This window comes from Portunus trituberculatus, chromosome 19 (genome assembly GCF_017591435.1).
Source record: "Portunus trituberculatus isolate SZX2019 chromosome 19, ASM1759143v1, whole genome shotgun sequence".
NCBI lineage: Eukaryota > Metazoa > Arthropoda > Malacostraca > Decapoda > Portunidae > Portunus > Portunus trituberculatus.
The window spans coordinates 3,716,182-3,736,183 of record NC_059273.1 but is presented as its reverse complement, the minus strand read 5'-3'; the positions used below and the strand labels follow the sequence as shown (position 1 = coordinate 3,736,183).

The following is a 20,002-nucleotide window of genomic DNA, read 5'->3' as shown; positions in this document are numbered from 1 at the left end:
GAGTGTTGCCACCTCACAAGCAAAGAAAACTGGAAGAAAATAGCCAAAATATAGCCATAAAAAGCCTAAACATCTATCAATGTGCCCTGAGTCTTGCATGATGAACACCTATTTATGTGTCCTGAGTTTTGCGGGTTAAGATGTTATTTTGGGCAATATAGTTCATTTCTATCATGCATACAATAAACATTGTATTTATCTTATATTAAATCTATATTTGATTGGTATTTAAAGCATGTTAATTTTGGGGGGGATAAATTCATATCACAAGAAGGAATTAATTGTATTTCCATTCATTTCTATGAGAAAAATTGATTTCATATACGATTTTTTTATATACAACGATCGTTGTGGAACGAATTAAATTTGTATGTCTAAGTACCACTGTATATATGTATACAGACAACCCCCGCTTAACGAACATTCACACAACAAAATTTCGCTACAACGAACGTTTCCTTTTACTACCATCTGCTCGTATAACGAACACCAAATTCACTGTAACGAAATTTTATCCAGGTAATATTTTCCAAATTTTAAAAGCCCCGCCGTATCACGCAAGCCAACAGGCTTTTGAATACACTAGCACCCATTGTGAACAAAATGCGCACCACTCACTCTCCTACCCTTCCCCACTCTTAGTTCAATACAATAACAGAGTCCAGCAGCAGCTCGTCTTCCCTCGCTCAATATGCCACCAAAACGCCCTGCAACCAGCCCACCAATGTCGCGTAACGTTACTAAAAAGACCAGGAAGTCTCTTACTTTCAAAGTGAAGCTGGATATTATTCACAGACATGAGAGAGGCAAAAAATCTAATAGCATTGCTCGCCACCATGGCTTGACTCCATCTACTGTCTCTATTATTTTCAAGTCAGCAGACTGTATTAAGAAGGTTGGTGAGACCGTATCTTCCTTGCAAGCTAAAAGAACCATCCGAACTTGTGACTCTGCAATGGATAAAATGGAAAGCCTTGTGGAAATATGGTACATAAGTTTTGTATGCAGTAAAATAATGTGTCCTTTGTTTACATTCCATAGGTTACCTGGTAGCGTTTTTCCAGTTCCACTCTCCCTCCATTAATTTAAGATCAACACATTATAAAGATACTTACATACATACATTGCTGTACATTATAATGACTTAGTCTTAAATTAAACTGCTTAAATGTTTAACTTTATAATTTTTACTTTCATTAAACCTTTTACTGTATGTACTATGATGCATTCTCGCTTTGTTTACCCTCAATGGAAGTTCATGTCGGGTCAAACTTGTTGTAATTGGTTCGCTTAATGAAAACTCACACAACGAAAGTTTTTTTAAGGAACATAACCCATTAGTTAAAAGGGGGTTGCCTATATATATATATATATATATATATATATATATATATATATATATATATATATATATATATATATATATACACTCGACCCTCGAAACAACGGACAAATGCGTGCATGACCCCGTCCGTAGATTGCAAAAGTCTGTTCTTTGCAAAAGTACGTAAAAAACTATAAAATGTACGTAAAATAAGTAAAATTTTCTAATTTTCATATTAGTTCAAGCTTAGCAGCCACTGGAAGAGCCTTTTGATTACGCTTCACTGGTTTACTAGGTTTAGGAGGCACTTTGGATAGGTTAAGCACTCGTGGGAAGGGTACAAATGCATAAAAAAGCCGTAATAAGCACTGGACAATGTTCGCTGTTGGCTGAAAAAGCACGGACTGAAGATTAAACGTGGCGGCCAACAGCTGATGACGCAACCGACCCGCCACCTACCGGACAATAATTTGCCGAGAATGAACAATCGCGCCCATTTTAATATTCGCCCGTAGATTAAACTGGACTCCAGAATTTGTCCGTAGTTTCCGAAATCCGTTGATGGGAAGTCCGTTGTTTCGAGGGTCGAGTGTGTGTGTATATATATATATATATATATATATATATATATATATATATATATATACACACACACACACACACACACACACAGTATCTAAGAAGTTTATGATCAGGAACCTTAGCAAATAAAGTATTTTCAAGTTTATTTTATATTTCACATCACACTAAATACATCATCTGCATACTGCTATTGGTGCAGTTTTGGCCAAACCTGCTGGGTGTATTTACCTAGTTGTTTATTACAGGGTTTCAGCAGGGCTCAGTGTGTGTGTGTGTGTGTGTGTGTGTGTCACAATCAGGTTAAGGGCATGCTGCGATCGAGATTTGAAAAATTAATAATAAAAAAATTGATAGGATTTGCAATTTGAAATTTTAAGAATATTGTAAGCTGCAGGTTGTCAATGAATATGAATGTGATAGAGTAATGATGTCATGCATAGAGTTGCATTCAAAGTGTTCTACAGGCATTATTTCAATTTATTTTGAAATGTGTTTTGGCATGGACATACTTGAGAGATGCTTAAAGACTTTAACGTAGAGAATGCTTTTTCTCAATATCTACATATGTAATGAGATATGAATTTTTAAAGTGTTTGCATTTCTTGACATCATCAAAATAGCATGAAAAGCGGTTATTTTCCTTCATCAAAAACTTTCTAATCTCTTTAGGGAAAAGTTGGTCAGACAAAATGTTACCCCAATCCCTGTCAATAAGTACACCAAGTTTCAAGACAGCATATATATATATATATATATATATATATATATATATATATATATATATATATATATATATATATAGATAGATAGATAGATAGATAGATAGATAGATTTTTTTTTTTTTTTTTTTTTTTTTTTTGAAAATCTTGTTTTGAGATACTTCGCCTTTAGTCTGTCGCACTGAGGTGCTGTATGACCAAGCAAAGGAAAGAAGGAGGTGAGCGATTTAATGGGTGGAGCCTCACCACAGAAACCAATATCAGTGGTAAAATGACAAGGAAAAAAAGCAATATACCACAATGCTTAGAGAGTGTTTATTGCGTCATGCCCACCTCATGGAGTACGCCACTCATGTCCCTTTAAATGCATCAGAATGAGTGTTGCAATTCGCATAGGGCTGTGATTCATATACTATATGAATTCTGAATATTTTTCCTACAATAATCTGCAGGAATTGAAAAAAAATAATTTTTCGTCATAATTTACTAAATCTCAACCACAGCATGCCCTTGATAAAGCCATACTAAACATGCACACACGAGAAATGATAAAAGATATTATACATTAATTGAAGGAAATATTGAATAGACATGAACACATACACTGTATGGTTATAGGGCCACATATTTATTGCCCAGTGATTATTTGCACATGATATGTATGTTCTGCTATATGATACTGGTTAAAAACTAAATGACTGCTTTCCAATGAAAGCAATCAGATTTCTTTTTCAATCATGTTGCCATTTACACTTTCATCTCAACAACAGATGCTCACAAGGGACTGTGTTCACATCAGCTGTGTATGAATAGATGTATAGTCATATTAAGTACACTTAACATGTTTGTTGCATAAATTATTGCACATCATATACAGTGGCCCAGAAATTATACATATACTCTCTATAATACTACCTGGAGGCATTATATTTACATTATGCAGAATATAAGACTGATTGCTCAATTGTGTAAATGTCATATTAAAGGTTTCTTATTAAAGTTTCTTTCACATCTCTGTGGATCCTGAGTGTCAGTTGTAGGCGTGTCGAGGGCTCAAGCTCAGGGTAGAAGGTAAGGCCTGTAGCGAGTTCTACATCGTGCACCGTAGACAGGAACATGGTATTGCCGTAGTATGGATCCTGTACACAAAGGTTATTATAGTTTGAAAATCAGACTGATTCCAAATCAATATATGTGTGTGTGTGTGTGTGTGTGTTAAAGATTTATTGTTAATACATTCCAGAAACATTAGAGTGTTGCGCAGTGAAACATTCACAGACCAGTGTGAGATATGGAGGAGAAGCCCAAACTTGTTATGCTTATATTGATTGTTTCAAGTTAATACCACATTACTATTTCTTTTCACTTGTGTCTTGAGGTAGCTTCTCAAATACTACTAAGTATCCTTAATGGATGAAAATTATAGTACAATTCCTTAGTTACTGCTGTAGTCATCACATGAAAACTGCATAGAGAAAAGTATTGATTCACATATTCTGTTAGGCTATTATCTTTATATATGATGTTTACAAACCTGTGTTTGAATACTGTATATTCACACAGGTTTCTAAACCATGATGTTTACAAAGTACTGGCAGATGGGGTCACAGAGAAACTGATTTTATGATTGTGACTTGAATATCTCATTACTTGAGTCATATTTTATCTCTGTCAATAAGCCATGAAGGTGTGGCCAAGTCTTACCCAAGGTATCTTTAGTTCCTCCTTACTTGATCCACTCACTGTTGCTTGCAGGTGAGTGACCAACAGCCACATTGGACACCCAGCTGAGATCTATATATTAGTCTGGGGATTTGTCTGTTCCATCCAGCTCTCATATCTTTCCTCTCATTACTTTGTATATATTTGTTATGTTAAAGACTTGTTTTGTCTCACACTGCCTTATTGGTGTAAAAGTATTACTGAAAATATTATTGTTGTCTTGTCTTGAAAACAGAGGTGGGAGGGTTACTGGATATCAGGTAGTCCGTTATCGCTGCTCTGGACCTCGAAATGCTGATAGTCAGTACTTGTACTTCTGCTCCTAAAAATTTTTCCTCGGTGCGATACTGCACCTCCACACCTCCGGTACCATATCCAAAGCTATTAAAGCACGCCCGAAAAATTACGTCTACACCTCAAAAAAAAAAAAAAAAAAATACAAGTCTATAATACATCAGAGCTCCATATATATATATACAGGCAACCCCTGCTTAACGAATGTTCACACAACAAAATTTTGCTACAATGAAAGTTTCCTTTTACTACCATCTACTCATATAACGAACACCAAACTCGCTTTAAAAAGTTTTTATCTAGGTAATTTTTTCCAAGTTTGAAAGTCCCGTTGTATCACACAAGCTGACAGGACAACATGCACACCACTCATTCCCCTACCCTTCCCCACTCTTAGTTCAAAACAATAATCGCGTCCAGCACCAGCTTGTCATCTTACACTCAACATGCCACCAAAACACCCTGCAACCAGCCCTGCAATGTCGCCTAGCGTTGCTAAGAAGACCAGGAAGTCTCTTACTCTCGAAGCGAAGCTGGATATTATTCACAGACAAGAGAGAGGCGAGAAAACTAATAGCATTGCTCGCCACCATGGCTTGACTCCATCTACTGTCTCTACTATTTTCAAGTCAACAGACTCTATTAAGAAGGCTGGTGAGACCATATCTTCCTTTCAAGCTAAAAGAACCACCTGAACTCGTGACTCTGCAATGGATAAAATGGAAAGCCTTGTGGAAATGTGGTACATAAGTTTTGTATGCAGTACAATGATACGCCCTTTCTTTACATTCCACAGATTGCCAACTAGCGTATTTCCCGCTCCACTATCCTTCCCTTCTTAAATTTAAGATCACCACATTATAAAGTTATTTACATACATACATTAGTGTACATTATAATGACTTAGTCTTAAATTAAACTGCTTAAATGTTTAACTTCATAATTTTTACTTTCATTTAACTTTTTACTGTACTATGATGCATTCTCGCTTTGTTTACTCTCAATGGAAGTTCAAGTCAGGGATTAAACTTGTTATAATTGGTTCGCTTAACGAAAATTCACACAACGAATGTTTTTTAGGAACATAACCCTATCGTTAAGCGGGGGTTGTCTGTGTGTATATATATATATATATATATATATATATATATATATATATATATATATATATATATATATATATATACTCAGAAGCCTTCCTGAAGAATACAAAAAACTCGTACGGAAATAGAATCCATACACAAGAAAATTAATAAGAGAGAATGTGCTATTGCATTCAACCTCGTTTGTCTCCAAGAGATATATATATATATATATATATATATATATATATATATATATATATATATATATATATATATATATATATATATATATATATATATATATATATATAACGAAATGGGGATTATGTATGCTTGCAATCATTTTAATGTATGTATGGTTAGCAGTAACTGGAAGTCATTGTAACATTATTATTATTATTATTATTATTATTATTATTATTATTATTATTATTATTATTATTATCATCATCATCATCATCAGAGAGAGAAAGAGAGAGAGAGGGGGGGGAGCATGCTTAGACCTGAATGAGTGACGTCACTCAAATGGCGGGAAAATATGCCTGGTATCACAGACCACCAAAAACGGCCGAAAGTAATGCTACGGAGTGCGGACTGTCGTCTTTATTTATTTATTATTATTATTTTATTTATTTATTTTTTTATTTAATTTATTTTTTTTTTTTATTTATTTATTTATTTTTTTTTTTTTCCCTTGAAAATTTTAGGTGCGGAAGTACGGATTCAAAATTTAACTTTTCTGCACCTGTCTCAGGTGCGGAGGTACGGACTTAAAATTTCGTCTTTCCGCACATGTCTCAGGTGCGGAGGTACAGACTAACAATGTCGCCTTTCCGTGCCTGTTACTTCCGCATTTAAAAAAAAAAAAAAATTTCCATACTTCGGACCTCCACACCTCATTTGGTGGTCCACAGGTACGGAAGTGCCCAGCTCTGCTTGAAAATAAGACAAGATTGTGTTTATACACAACTTTGATATAGGAATCACAGATTGTGTGGTAAAACAAAACAGTTGCATTTTCAAGTGAATATTTTATAATGTTTTGGAGTCCCATTAGGACTAAAGCATCTTGAAATACGTATATAAAGAAATGATTTATCTTCTTTTTTAGTGCCTGTAGGCATACTTGAAGAGTACGTATATGGGGGAAGCGCTGCGAAGCTTCCACCCATTAGTGGCACAGGCAATTTCATTTTTGGTACCCATATTAGGGCCATATCACCACTTAAATGCATCTTTTGTGTAACCACCTAGAACCTGGATACCATGGTGACATGTAGGTAACTTTAAACCACTCGACAAATGGCATAGCTTCAAAGTGGTGTATGGTGGGATTCAAACCTGCGAGTGGACATCTGCCCGATTCCATGCTCACCACCTTATCCACTACGCCACCGCCTCAGTATTACTTAAACTTTCAACAAAAACATGGAAACATGTCAATATTTCAATATTCTCCACTGGAGGCTTTAGATTAGTCAAGAAATTTACCAAAATGTTTGAGAATATGACTAGTAAATTAATATGAAGAGGTTTGCCATCCACTGCACTCCAAATAACTTACCTTGCAGCTGTTGTCAACAGTCTGTTTATCAGGAATTATAAAGGAGATGGCATCAAGGGAGTCATTTCCACACTTTTCGATGGGAAGTCCTACTTCTCTGCAGTGGGTGATTACCATGAAGAGATCAGAAGGGACTTGTATATTCCTAAAAATATCAGGATAACATAAACTGAATGACAAAAGCAATTTAAGGAAGTATGATGGTCTCATCACAGCATCTACCTTTCTTTCTGACACTACATAGTACATATGTCATTTGTTAATTAAGGAAAGGTTCTGCCTTCTGTCCTTCGTCAAAATGTATGTGAGCAGACAATGATTGATGGAAAAGAGATTTGACATTTTTTTTTTTTATAGCTATATATATTTGTTCTGTGTGTATGTGGGGAGAGAGAGAGAGAGAGGAATGCAGGCCTCAAGCATTGGTGTCATAGATTGTTCCTGCAGATGACAACTTCATGAAAAGATGATAGATTTTGCATCATCTAGTGCATATCTTAAAATTGTAAGAACTAGTCAACAGTACTTACGTGGAATTTGAAACGTCATCCGGAAGGGAATCTGCATCCTCATCAAATACAGGTCCAAGATTTACGTTGAATGAAGCTATCGGGTTCATTTGGATCTGTTGCAGGAAATCATCCAAATAGTCCTTGATCCTCACTGTGATTTCCAGTGGAACAGAATTGCTTACCAAATATGGGATAATAACGTTGGATTTATTGTTGGAGAGTTCTGTAAGAAGAATTCAATATTCAAGAACAGCATAAATCAATGTGCAATTATTAGTCTATGTGAAAACCATCATCATGTACAGTATTACAGTACCATGGAAACTAACAGGATGGGAAGGAAAAAATTTAAGTACCTGACTAAAATACTTACCAGGAGGGAAAAGTGGAAACATAGAAAGATTCTCATCTTGGTAGGACGCACACGTTGGGGTGTTGGATGAACTTAGACGCATATCACTAAGCCACAAGTTTTCGTCGTCCCTTGGTGTCCCCGGCGGAAAGCTTTTCACAGTGAAGCTTGTCCACACAGGCATCTTCAACTTTGTAGAATATCCTGATGGATTTTTCATTTATTTTTTATTATTATTATTTATATTATTTATCTTTTTATTTATTATTTTGTTTATTTATTTATTTATTATTATTAATTTTTTTAGAATATGTTGACCTATAGCAATTGCTCTACACAAATTTCAGGTTAATATGGAGCTGTGCCTTAGCTTCTCTCAAGGAATACTTTGGTACATGTAAGAGTGAATATAAGGTTGTAAAATATAATACAAAAAGGAAGCCCCGATGTATGAAAGGTGGTATGATGGCAGCCTGGGTGGTGATCTCTTCCGAGCAAGGGGCCAAGGGCACAGTGTATGAATGTGAATGCAAGGAACTACAGGTGATCTGAATCCCGCATCAATGTGTGCCACATGTGTGCCATAGGGGAGGACGAGACGGTGGAGCATGTCATGTTGGAGTGTGAGAAGTATGAGAGACAGGCATGGGATGATGCAAGTGATTTTTAATGAATTGGGCATAAAAAGGATGAAAGAGTGGAGAAGACAGGAAGAGAACCGATGGTGTTTCTGCTGGGACTGTGTAAAGGAACGAATGAAGGGATGATTGAGGCTGTGAAGGAGTATCTGGAGAGAATGTGGCGAGCGAGGTGTAGGGATCATTAACGAAGAGAATACTATTCTTTTTGTTTTTTTTCTGCTTGTGTATTTTTTTCCTCTACTGGAGCTGCCGATCCAAAGGCCTGGCTCCGGAGCGATCCCGAGCTATCTGTAGCATCAATATCAAGATCAAGACCACATAGGGTACGTGAGAAATGAAATGATTGAGAAAAAAAAAGAGGGATGGAGGTAAATTGTATTTGGGTTTCCTGGATATAGAGAAAGCTTATGATAGGGTGAATAAAGAAATGCTAGGTAGAGTCCTAGAAAAGATTGGGTTGAGTGCCAAGATAGTCAACATAGTGCGTAGCATGTATGTTGATACCAGAGCTAAGTACAGTTTAGGAGATATAGAAACAGACTGGGTGAGGAGTGAGAGAGGAGTTAGGTAAGGATGTATTTTGTCACCAACCCTTTTCAGCCTGTACACAAAGGAGTTAGCAGCAAGAATGAGAAGGATGAATGCAGGAGTGAGTGTGGGGAATGATAAGATAGGTGTGCTTCTTTATGCAGATGATGTAGTGGTTATGAGTGAGTCAGCAGAGGAGCTGCAAAGTCTGCTGGATGTGGTTGATGGGTATGGAAGAGATTTTGGAGTTAGGTTTAGTAGTGAGAAGAGTAAGGTGATGATTGTGAATAGGTCGGAGGATGAATGTAATGCAGCATGGAGGCTGGGAGAGAATGAGTTGAAGCAGGCACAAGAATACAAGTACTTAGGGATGTGGATGAGTCCGAATGGGTGTGAAAAGTCAAAGAATGAAAAAATAAGCTTGGTGAACCAGTGGGTGGGTCGTTTAGGAAGCGCGGCAAGGATGAGCAAGTAAGTATGACGTGCTGAGAGAAGTGTGGAAGAGTGTGGCTGTCCCCAGTATAATGTATGGTATGGATGTGATTGCATGGAACGAGAGTGAAATTGACAAGTTAGAAGTGGGGCAGTGTAGAGTAGCTAGGCTGGCACTGAATGCACTGAGGTACACGGCAGTAGAAGCCTTAAGAGGGATATGGGATGGAGCTCTTTAGGAAAGACTTATAAAAGCGACACTTAGGTACAAGATTAGGCTTGAGAGAATGGATGATGCAAGAATAGCAAGGAAGGTGTATCTGTGGAGTGAAAGTGGAAGCAAATGGAGGAAAAGGTGTATGAGAATGACAGAGAGGAATGGTCTACAGGTTGGGTGGGCAGTGAGAATGGCTGGGGTGAATCAGAATGAGCTGGAATGGGTCGTGACAAGAGGAGGCAGAGTGGGAACAGAATGGGATGTGAGGAAGTGGAAGAGTGAGATAGACAGAGATGTGAAGAGTATGGGACTGAATGAATGGAGGACTGGGATGGAACGAAAGACTACTCTGGAATGGTACAAGGTGAAAGAGGCCCCGATGTATGAGAGGTGGTACGATGGAAGCCTGGGTGGTGATCTTCTCTTCAGAGCTAGGGCACAGTGTATGGATGTGAATGCAAGGAGTTACAGGTGGTCTGAGTCCCGCAGCAAAGTGTGCCAGATGTGTGACTCGGGAGAGGACGAGACGGTGGAGCATGTGATGCTGGAGTGTGAAGTATGCCAGAGACAGGTATGAGATGATGCAAGTGGTGTTGACTGAGTTAGGGTGTAATAGGAACGAAAGAGTGGAAAAGACGGGGAAGGAGTGGATGGTAGTGCTGCTGGGACTGAGTAGAGAAACGAATGAAAGGATGATTGAGGCGGTGAAAGAGTTTCTGGAGAGAATGTGGCGTGCCAGATGTACAGACGGTTAGAGCAAAGAACCCTGTTTCCTTTTTCTTCTTCTTCTTTTTTTTCCCCCTTTTTTTCTGTGTGCCTTTCTTTTGTCGTCTACAGGAGCTGCCGATCCAAAGGCCCGGCTCTGGAGTGATCCCGAGTCGCCTATAGTATCAAGATCAAGATCAAGATCAACCCGTGCCCGAGTCGCCTGTAGTATCAAGATTAAGATCAAGAGCTGACAAGGGTCAATTTGAACTATTGTTTACTTGTTTGTGGCTTTGTTACTGCAGCAAAAGTAAATAAGTTGGGCCGTTTTTTCAGGTCTTAGTTAAGGTTTCTGTTTGCTGCTTCTTGATATTTTCAATCATTTACCTTGTTTTGTTTTTGGTTCAATAAGTTTCCGGAAGTTGATACATATTTCAAGACATTCTGCAACCTTAATCATGTCTGGCGTGTATCCTCGGAAGAAAAGGCCAAGCTAAACTATATATTCACCAAATTTCATTAATTACATTGGTAAGATGGTTCTCACCTGTGATGTGGTCTTTATGATAGAGTAGTATCGTATCGGCTGACTGATTGCCTGACGTCGGGATGCCCCATGGAAGGTGAGACTGCATCAATGTATTTTGCTCTATTTCGTTTATTTTGAGTTGATCCAGCTCTACTGATTCCTCCTGTTAATGCAGAAGTATGTCAGGTAATGGCAAAGCTGCTGCTTTTATGTAGGTAGGTAGTTACTTGTAAGATTAAAGTGCAAGATTTCAGGTGCTGTTGTTGCATAATAATTACTACATACACACATGCTTAAGCAGGTCATAGGTAGATAAACTACATAATGTTGAATGTATGCACAGCAGGCATTAAAAATGTATATATTAGGGTTGTGGAGCTTGTACATAGAAGCATGCAGCAGCGAAGCACGTACTGTACGTATTACAAGGAATGACACCAGTATGTAATGTGTATTGGCATGTCCAGTTTGTGAATGAAGCTTGGTAGTGTTATTCTAAGTATACTTGAGTGTGCGAGTTTGCATAGATTTTCATCTATTAAGGCGGATTCCATCGTCCCAATTTGCGACTGAAATTGTGAGTCGCTAGAAGTATCGAATGCGAGCCCTTCTAGATGGAAAACGTCACACATAGCAACTGGAAAGTATCGACTAGTTAGCGCCTTGCCGGGAAGTGAATGTAAACAAACAGCTACCCGCCAAGTTGTCTTCCTTCAGTGACGATGCTGAAGCGGTGGTTGCACCTCTTTTGGTGTACCGGAAGTCATCAGAAAAGAAAATGGCTGTGGATACGTCACTGGCTAAGAAGAATGAAAGGAGTGTCTACCACACACTAATCTTGAGAAGACTATGCATAATTGCGATCAAACTAAATCCTGACAAGTCTTCAATCCTCATCTCCAACAACACCTTGCATTGAGGGAAACAGTTCTTGAAGAGTGGCAGCTACTTCGTCGAACAACGTTTTGCGCAAGCTTTTTTTTCACTGTATAATACATTTCTGGAGTCCCAGCTGTGTTCTTTTTCCCTCGCCAACTTTAACATCTTCACATCGACACTGCATTTTCATGACGTCACAACATAAATGAAGTCGCAAATCGAGTCGGACTACCGACTTGTAATTTCAGTCGCAAATTGGTACGTGTGAACCCGCATTTAGATAAGTGTGTGTGTGTGTGTGTGTGTGTGTGTGTGTGTGTGTGCATTTATCTAGTTGTATTTACTTTAGTTCGAGCAGGGCTCATAGTGTCCTGTCTCCATATCTCCACTTCTTTATAATTTCTCTTTAAAGCTGTGCACATTATGTGCTGCAACAACATCATTCAAAACATTCCACTTTTCCACCGTTCTATGTGGAAAACTGTATTTTCCAATAGCCTTCACACACTGCCTCTTCCTAATCTTCTCAGCATGTCATCTTGTCTTTCCAGCTTCTTCTGTCACCAACAATAGGTGTGTGTGTGTGCGTGCGTGTGTGTGTGTGTGTGTGTGTGTGTGTGTGTGTGTGTGTGTGTGTGTGTGTGTGTGTGTGTGTGTGTGTGTGTGTGACTGACATGCCCTCGAGAGCAGGAGTGTGAAGTAACCCAAGAGTAATGACAAGGATTCCCTTGTCAATACCCACCATTGTCTTTTTAGTGAAGTTCCTGAACATCGGACCCACTTGACTTAAAGTCAGTACAGTAATAGTTGACCGAAATGCCTGATTGCGGTGCTGTGACAAGGCAGAGAAGTGAATCTGGCAGAGATCTCCCTGATTTCACAACAATATTTCTCACAGTTTTGTTAATGATATAAATAAAGGAAGGTGAAGCTGTTCCATCTAACAGTATTTGAGACATCTGTATTAACTTGTGCAGTAAATAATTTTCTCTGTTAAATTAGCTGCACAAAGAGGGAGACGAAAGAACAAGCCTGAATATATGCTATAATGAGAAATTAAGTCTTAGCCGAAAAATGAGAAAATATTCGGTTCACATTCTTCATTTACCCATCACAGTTCACCTGATAAGTCAGTCCTGCACACCGTACACTTACCTCACTTAAGTTCGTCCGGCACTGGGCTATCATCGGTATACTGTAGTTCGGTTGGATCGGGTACTTGGGTGCCGGTAGCTCTTCCTGTCGGATAAGGTATAGTGTTAAGTTCTCCGGTGTGTATGTGTGTGTGTGTGTGTGTGTGTGTCTGTGTGTGTGTGTGTGTGAGTGTATATGTGTATATATATATATATATATATATATATATATATATATATATATATATATATATATATATATATATATATAAGCATATGCTGCTGTTAATTAAATTGCAACTCATTTGAAGGAGGAAGGGGCTGTTTTGTACCCATCACATCAAGTTTGTGCTTACGTTGTTACTGTCTAATTTAGCTAGGTATTGCGGGTTTTTTTTTTTATTTTTTTCTATACCATGTGGGCTTTTCACGGGAATTTATGGGCTAAAGGGGATACTTTTTTAATACTCTTATCTCAAAGCCCACCCGCTAGGAAACCGTTGCCCCGGAAGAGGAAGCCCAACCTACACTCGGACCGTGGACAGGATTCGAACCCGTGCGCTTGGAGACCCCTCGGATCCCAAAGCACGCATGGTTCCATTGTACCACGGCGGCCCCGTTTTCTGCTTATTTAAGATAATTCGTCCAATTACTTCCAATATTCATAATTAACTTCTTTTTTCATCTAAAAAGAAATGCACACGTAAGCATATGATGACATCACAACCTTGATGAATAAAGTAGAAAGTAAAGATTTGAATATTTTTAACAGATAATTAGCAAGTGATACACCTTTTCTGCTTCACTGTATACTACTAACCACAGGAACTTCGGGTATTTCCGGGGGGTCAAGCAATGCAGCATAGAGTGCTCCCTCAGTGCCGTTATTTGGTGCAGGCTCCACTTCGGTCAGATAACACATTAGGTTGTAAATCTCGATGTTTTGAAATGGCTCCAGCGTTACGCCCTTCTGAAAGTCAGGTCCAGTGGCAATGAAGAGGGCTTCCATGGAGATATCATGGTTGTCATAGCCGTGTTCCCCATTCTCTATGTAGTCCTTCGCGGTGTAGTAGCCCGTGTCGAAATCTATTACTATGTCGCCGATCCGTGGGTTGGAAGAATAATGGAAACGGGTTGGGAGATCTTCCGGTAAGAAAGCTCTGATATGAGGAGCTCCTTCTGGGCACGATAATGTGTTTAGCATTTCCGTGATGTTCACTGGAAGAATCAGAAATTGAGTCAATTATCTGTAAATTTATCAATCTCGCGAAACTCTGTTAGGACCATTTCGTAAAAAAAAAAATAATAATAAAATAAATAAATAAAAACTTACCATTTTCCTTAAAGTTCATCATAGTGAAGGCTCCATAGGTAATGTGTGTTGTTGAAGTATTGATACCAGGGACGTATTCATCAAGATTAATATGTTTCTCTAGGCCTGCTTGTGCCATGCCATGGTCTGCCAACACTATGATGTTCACTTTGTCTTCCATATCATTCCTTCTCAGACCAGTTAGAAGACGATTTATCATTCCATCCACTTCGACCAGAACGTCGTCCACCTGTCAGAAAGTACCACAGCACACACACACACACACACACACACACGCGAAAAAAAAATTATGGTGGTTTGTATTCCAATTTCACTTATAGATGGCAATTTATGGATATATATCCTCATTGATCTGAACCATATTTGTGGACAATCAAGGAAATATATAATACTGATAACGAGAAGATTACTTTAGAGGTTTCAGGACCGTAACGATGTCCAGTGCCATCAGGCTCGTCAAGGTACAGACACACCCAGTCCGGCCTGGTCTCATCTGGTCGAGACAACCATTCCACCACCTGGGAAAACATGAGAGAGAAAAAAAAAAAAAACTTTACGAAACAAAAAAAGACATGCCAGCGCATGGGAAAACATGAGAAAAAAAAAAAAAACTTTACGAAACAAAAAAAGACATGCCAGCGCTAAGTGCGTTGAGTATATCCACACACACACACACACACACACACACACACACACTACCATGCAGCCGAAAAATCAATCGACTAAGAAAAATTAATCTTACCTGGTCGACGCGGTCTTTAAAAGGCACTGACTTGTCGAAGGGACGATATTCAGTTGGATACTGGCCAGTGATGTTGATATCAGATCCGGGCCAGAAGAAAGTGGCGCTTGTTTTGTTCTGAGAGAGAGAGAGAGAGAGAGAGAGAGAGAGAGAGAGAGAGATAAATTATATGAAAATATAGGAAGCTGCTAACTGTCTGACCTACACGTCGTATTCGCTGCATAAAACATATCTTATCAGTTTCATCCATAAACTCGTGTAATCTTTTAAAACTCAACCGGATTTACTGACTGTTCCATTCATCTACCATTCTATTTGAGACCTAACTCGTCCCTGGCAACTCTCCAACAAAATCATTAACATACACTTATAACGAACTTAATGTATACTGCAACACAAATTGAATGACTTACTGACTTCCCAATTAGCCTAATCTGACACACTAGGGCCAACTACCAACCTGCCTGGTGAGTGTGTGCCAGATGGGCTCTCCTCCCCACCACTTTCCGTCCTTGACCTCCATGTTCATGGCAAATGTTTCGTTAAAGTCTGGATCGTAAAAAGTGTTGGCGACGATTCCATGCGATGCCGGATACAATCCCTGTGGAGCCATAAAATCTTGTGTCCTGTTAGTTGCAGACTGAACGTGTTGTTAACAGGCTTTTCACTTATTTCTTAACTGTCATTTTCAAAGTATATGAAAGAAAAAGGTACTTTGCTCAACCAACTTAATTAGTGAACCAATACATACTGTAAGTTAAATGGGAAGTATTTGACTGAATAGGAGTGATGCGCTTAGATGAAGGCAGAAAGTATCCGGCAGGTAACATCTAGATATGAACTATGCAGGAGCTGATAAGGATAGTTTCTTTGGACAATAATGTATGTAAATCAGAGCGCACTTACCGTGACGATGGAATAGTGGTTGGGGAAGGTGATGGTCGGATAGGAGGCCATCATATAGCGTGCTTTCACGCCATTGTCTGCCATACTTTTAAGCGTTGGTTGATAGCGATAGAAATAGTTACTGCGATACCCATCAAGTGATATGAGAAGAAGAGGAGTTGATTTGTTTGCTCTTGTTACAGGCGTTCCCTCGTCATGGTTGGCGGACATAGTCACTGCTAGTAAAGCAATGGTGGACACCGCCAACACCGCACCCTGAAACACACGCTGTTGTTCTATTCGTCCCTCTTTTGCCAGCACTGTGTAAGTTATCACGTATACGGCTTTGTTATGCCAATCTTTCTTTCAATGCTAACTGTAAAACCTTGACTAATATATGCAAGATTGTTGGTGGATTTCAGTGAATGAAATGTCAAAAAGAGAGAGAGAAAGAGGAAAAAGGTCAGCCTTCTGCATCTTGTTCGTGATCTCTCTCTCTCTCTCTCTCTCTCTCTCTCTCTCTCTCTCTCTCTCTCTCTTTTGGAGATTGAACATTAACCCTTTTTTTAGATGTCTTGCCTGCATCATGATTAGAAAGTAACATGCGCATTAAACCAGAGAAAATTGGTAAAGGAGAAAAAATTTGTCCTCGCTCTGGAACATTGCTTTTATACCACCGTGACGGATGAGCGATGAGGCACAATATGAAATGATGTTGATACAAGACACAAGCTACTCACCACCCCAATGATCACCATGCGCTTCTCGTCCATTCCTGTGGGAGAGAGAGAAAAAGAAGAATTTGTTATTCAATAGATATCTTTTATCGTTTATCTATATATCTAAGCAAGACATATACTGTAAATGTAAGCGAAGAATACCTACTGTGAATATAATGAACTCTACCTATGTCGTGACAGATGTTGCAGTTCCTCTGGCTGTTGGGTATAGAAACACAAATAATTTTCTTCATTTGCTTAATGAACAATATTAATACACAACACATATCTGATACAGAGCCAGCAATTAATGTTCAAAAATTTCTGTAATCCTCGTACTCAATTTACAAAACTTAATTTTAATCATCCATATAAATTCTTCGTTCTTCGTACAGGAAAACATGCAGAATTTCTACAGTACAGTGATTTACACTTATATTTATCAAGAATTTTACCCAAGCAGGGTAGAGTTTCGGGTATGAGGACACGGATGAGAGGTGGGGGCTGATATAGATACGAACAAGTTCCCAGAAGTCATCCTTCTTTTCCCCTCATCCGTGTGCACTGTCGTAGTGTCCAATCGGTGCTGTGCTTACCTTTTCTGTTTGGTACTGAGTCAGCTGACATTTTCACCTTGTCCACGGTCATAGTCTTCTCATCTTTTATAAAAAAAAATATTCCGTGTGTGTCATGTCATGATGGACCTTCTCATCCCTTCGCATCAAATGTTTCACAACAAAAATAGCTGCGCTGTACTAAGTTTTGTTTTCTTTTATTCCCTTTCGCCTTTATTTTTATTTCTTATTTCGCTATTTTTGCTCTTATTTCCTTATCTGCATGAGTTATAATCATGAGCTAGCAGAGAATTTAAGAAATCCTACCCCCTCCCTCTCCCCAAAAATGGACTTAATCAACTGAAACGAGAATGACGACATCGCGTAGATAGTTTGTTTCTGATATCCTACATTGAATCCCACAACTAAGAAATGTGGTGCACATGTACGTACATGAAACTTGTTAAGCTCCCACACCTCACATAAGTGGAATCAGTACACATGTCTAATTATGCACTTGACTTCAAAATATGATGGCTTATCATCATCATCGTCACCACCACGCTGCCGCAGGCCTTGTACAGTCGTTGTGATGCAACGCATCTCTCAATAAATCAATAGTTGATACGTAAAGTATGTTCCAGGGCCATAAAAGAGGGTTGATATGGCCAGGGGTGTCGGTTCGTTTCTTTCTTTCAAGACGAAATATATCACCAGTTATTTTCTAGCGGTGAATTTAACAAAGAGACCACAAGTATCATCCATAGTACTTAAAATACATTTACTTACTGCTGACCAACAGACGACCCTCTCGCTCAGAACGCGCTTCCCTCAAGACTGGTAGTTGTTTGTGGAGTTTATCGTCTCCTGTGACTGTGATTCTTATCAATGATCTTATCGGGTACTCAGTATGATTGCCACATGCCGTAAATTACAGCTCTGCTCACATCATTGTGGCATCCAGAACAAAATTGTTCGTATGACAGTGAAGATCATACAAACTAAAATTATTCATTATTGAATTATGTACCATACACTTCCCTCAGCTGCGAGAGATCAACCTTTCATGGATGAATATGATAATAAGTATCCGAACTGCTGGAGAGAAAGTAGATTGAAAAAAAAAAAAGCGATAAGCATGAGGGTCGCTACATACGACATATGTATGTATGTACCTATTTAGGTATGTATGTATGTATGTATATATAAATAAATAAATATATATATATATATATATATATATATATATATATATATATATATATATATATATATATATATATATATATATATATATATATATATATATATATATATATATATATATATATATATATATATATATATATATATATATATATATATATATATATATATATATATATATATATATATATATATATATATATATATATATATATATATATATATATATATATATATATATATATATATATATATATATATAAGTATGAGGGTTGCCACACACGACATGTGTATATACCTATATGTAGGTATCCAGAGAAATTTGAACATGACAGTAACGAAAACCATGTATATATATATATATATATATATATATATATATATATATATAGAGAGAGAGAGAGAGAGAGAGAGAGAGAGAGAGAGAGAGAGAGAGAGAGAGAGAGAGATTTGTAAATTGTCACAAATTACATTTAAATCATCATATAACCGTAATATGCAATCAATATTTATTTCCCTTTTGACAGATACTTAACAATGACAAATGAAAGATTACTAAAATAAAGCTTCACTCCACAAAACTTCACTTGCACATCACGGGCTTCATCCATTTGTGGTTGTCTTCTTCCCCCTGGAGCCTGTGTGTGCGTGTGTGTGACCGGAAGTAGTGATCAATGCCATGATCCTATAACGTTGAAGTTTGCGTTAATGATTTGTATGTAAACTGACCCGTCGTACTTGCTTATTTCTTCTCTCGTGTTCTCACTGTTGATGCTTTCAGCTATAGTGCCCATATCTGAGCCACACTTTATTGGTTCAGTCTCACTTCTACTGTTTCCAAGTTCAAGTGTCTTAACTCACACTGCTAAGGAATGTGTTAATAATCATTTGATGAAATCTTAAATTAAAAAAGTTATCCATTATAACGCTAGTTTGTACATTTACTTGCAGGTACTTCTATTGTCGCTTAGTTTTGTGTTATCTACATAGTTTATATATGCGAGGTACTTGCATTGCGGGATGTATGATTGTTATATATTATTGTTACTGTGTGTACCTATTTCGTTTTATCCTCGATAATTCTCTTTCTCTCTCTCTCTCTCTCTCTCTCTCTCTCTCTCTCTCTCACACACACACAAACTGGAGAAAGTAAAAAAGGAAAAGGATTTGGGAGTGACGATGGAAGAAAATAATCAACCGACAAGCCATATTGATAGAATTTTCAGAGAGACATACAATTTGCTAAGGAATATTGGAATAGCATTTCACTACATGGACAAAGAAATGATGAAGAAACTGATAAGTACTATAATAAGACCCAGATTGGAATATGCAGGAGTAGTGT

At 38.0% G+C, this 20,002-nt stretch overlaps 1 protein-coding gene across 1 annotated transcript; it reads right to left on the bottom strand.

The window, feature by feature from the left end:
* Nucleotides 1-2,032: 2,032 nt before the first annotated feature.
* LOC123506211 (ectonucleotide pyrophosphatase/phosphodiesterase family member 3-like) lies at nt 2,033-18,353 on the bottom strand. The gene is made up of 14 exons (XM_045258137.1): nt 18,241-18,353; nt 16,919-16,953; nt 16,200-16,454; nt 15,754-15,894; nt 15,294-15,410; nt 14,962-15,069; nt 14,552-14,780; nt 14,039-14,436; nt 13,241-13,324; nt 11,225-11,369; nt 8,176-8,358; nt 7,821-8,025; nt 7,291-7,435; nt 2,033-3,764 (listed from the first exon to the last, which is right to left on the bottom strand). The coding sequence occupies exons 2-14, from the start codon at nt 16,949-16,951 to the stop codon at nt 3,606-3,608; spliced, it is 2,202 nt and encodes a 733-aa protein (XP_045114072.1). The 5' UTR covers nt 16,952-16,953; nt 18,241-18,353; the 3' UTR covers nt 2,033-3,605.
* Between the last annotated feature and the right edge of the window lie 1,649 nt (nt 18,354-20,002).

Coding starts and splice junctions, on each gene's coding strand:
- LOC123506211 (XM_045258137.1), bottom strand. CDS start 16,951: ATGGACGAGAAGCGCATGGTGATCATTGGGGTG. Junction 15,895..16,199: donor ACCACTATTCCATCGTCACG/GTAAGTGCGCTC, acceptor ATGGCTCCACAG/GGATTGTATCCGGCATCGCA. Junction 14,437..14,551: donor GATGAACTTTAAGGAAAATG/GTAAGTTTTTAT, acceptor TGATTCTTCCAG/TGAACATCACGGAAATGCTA.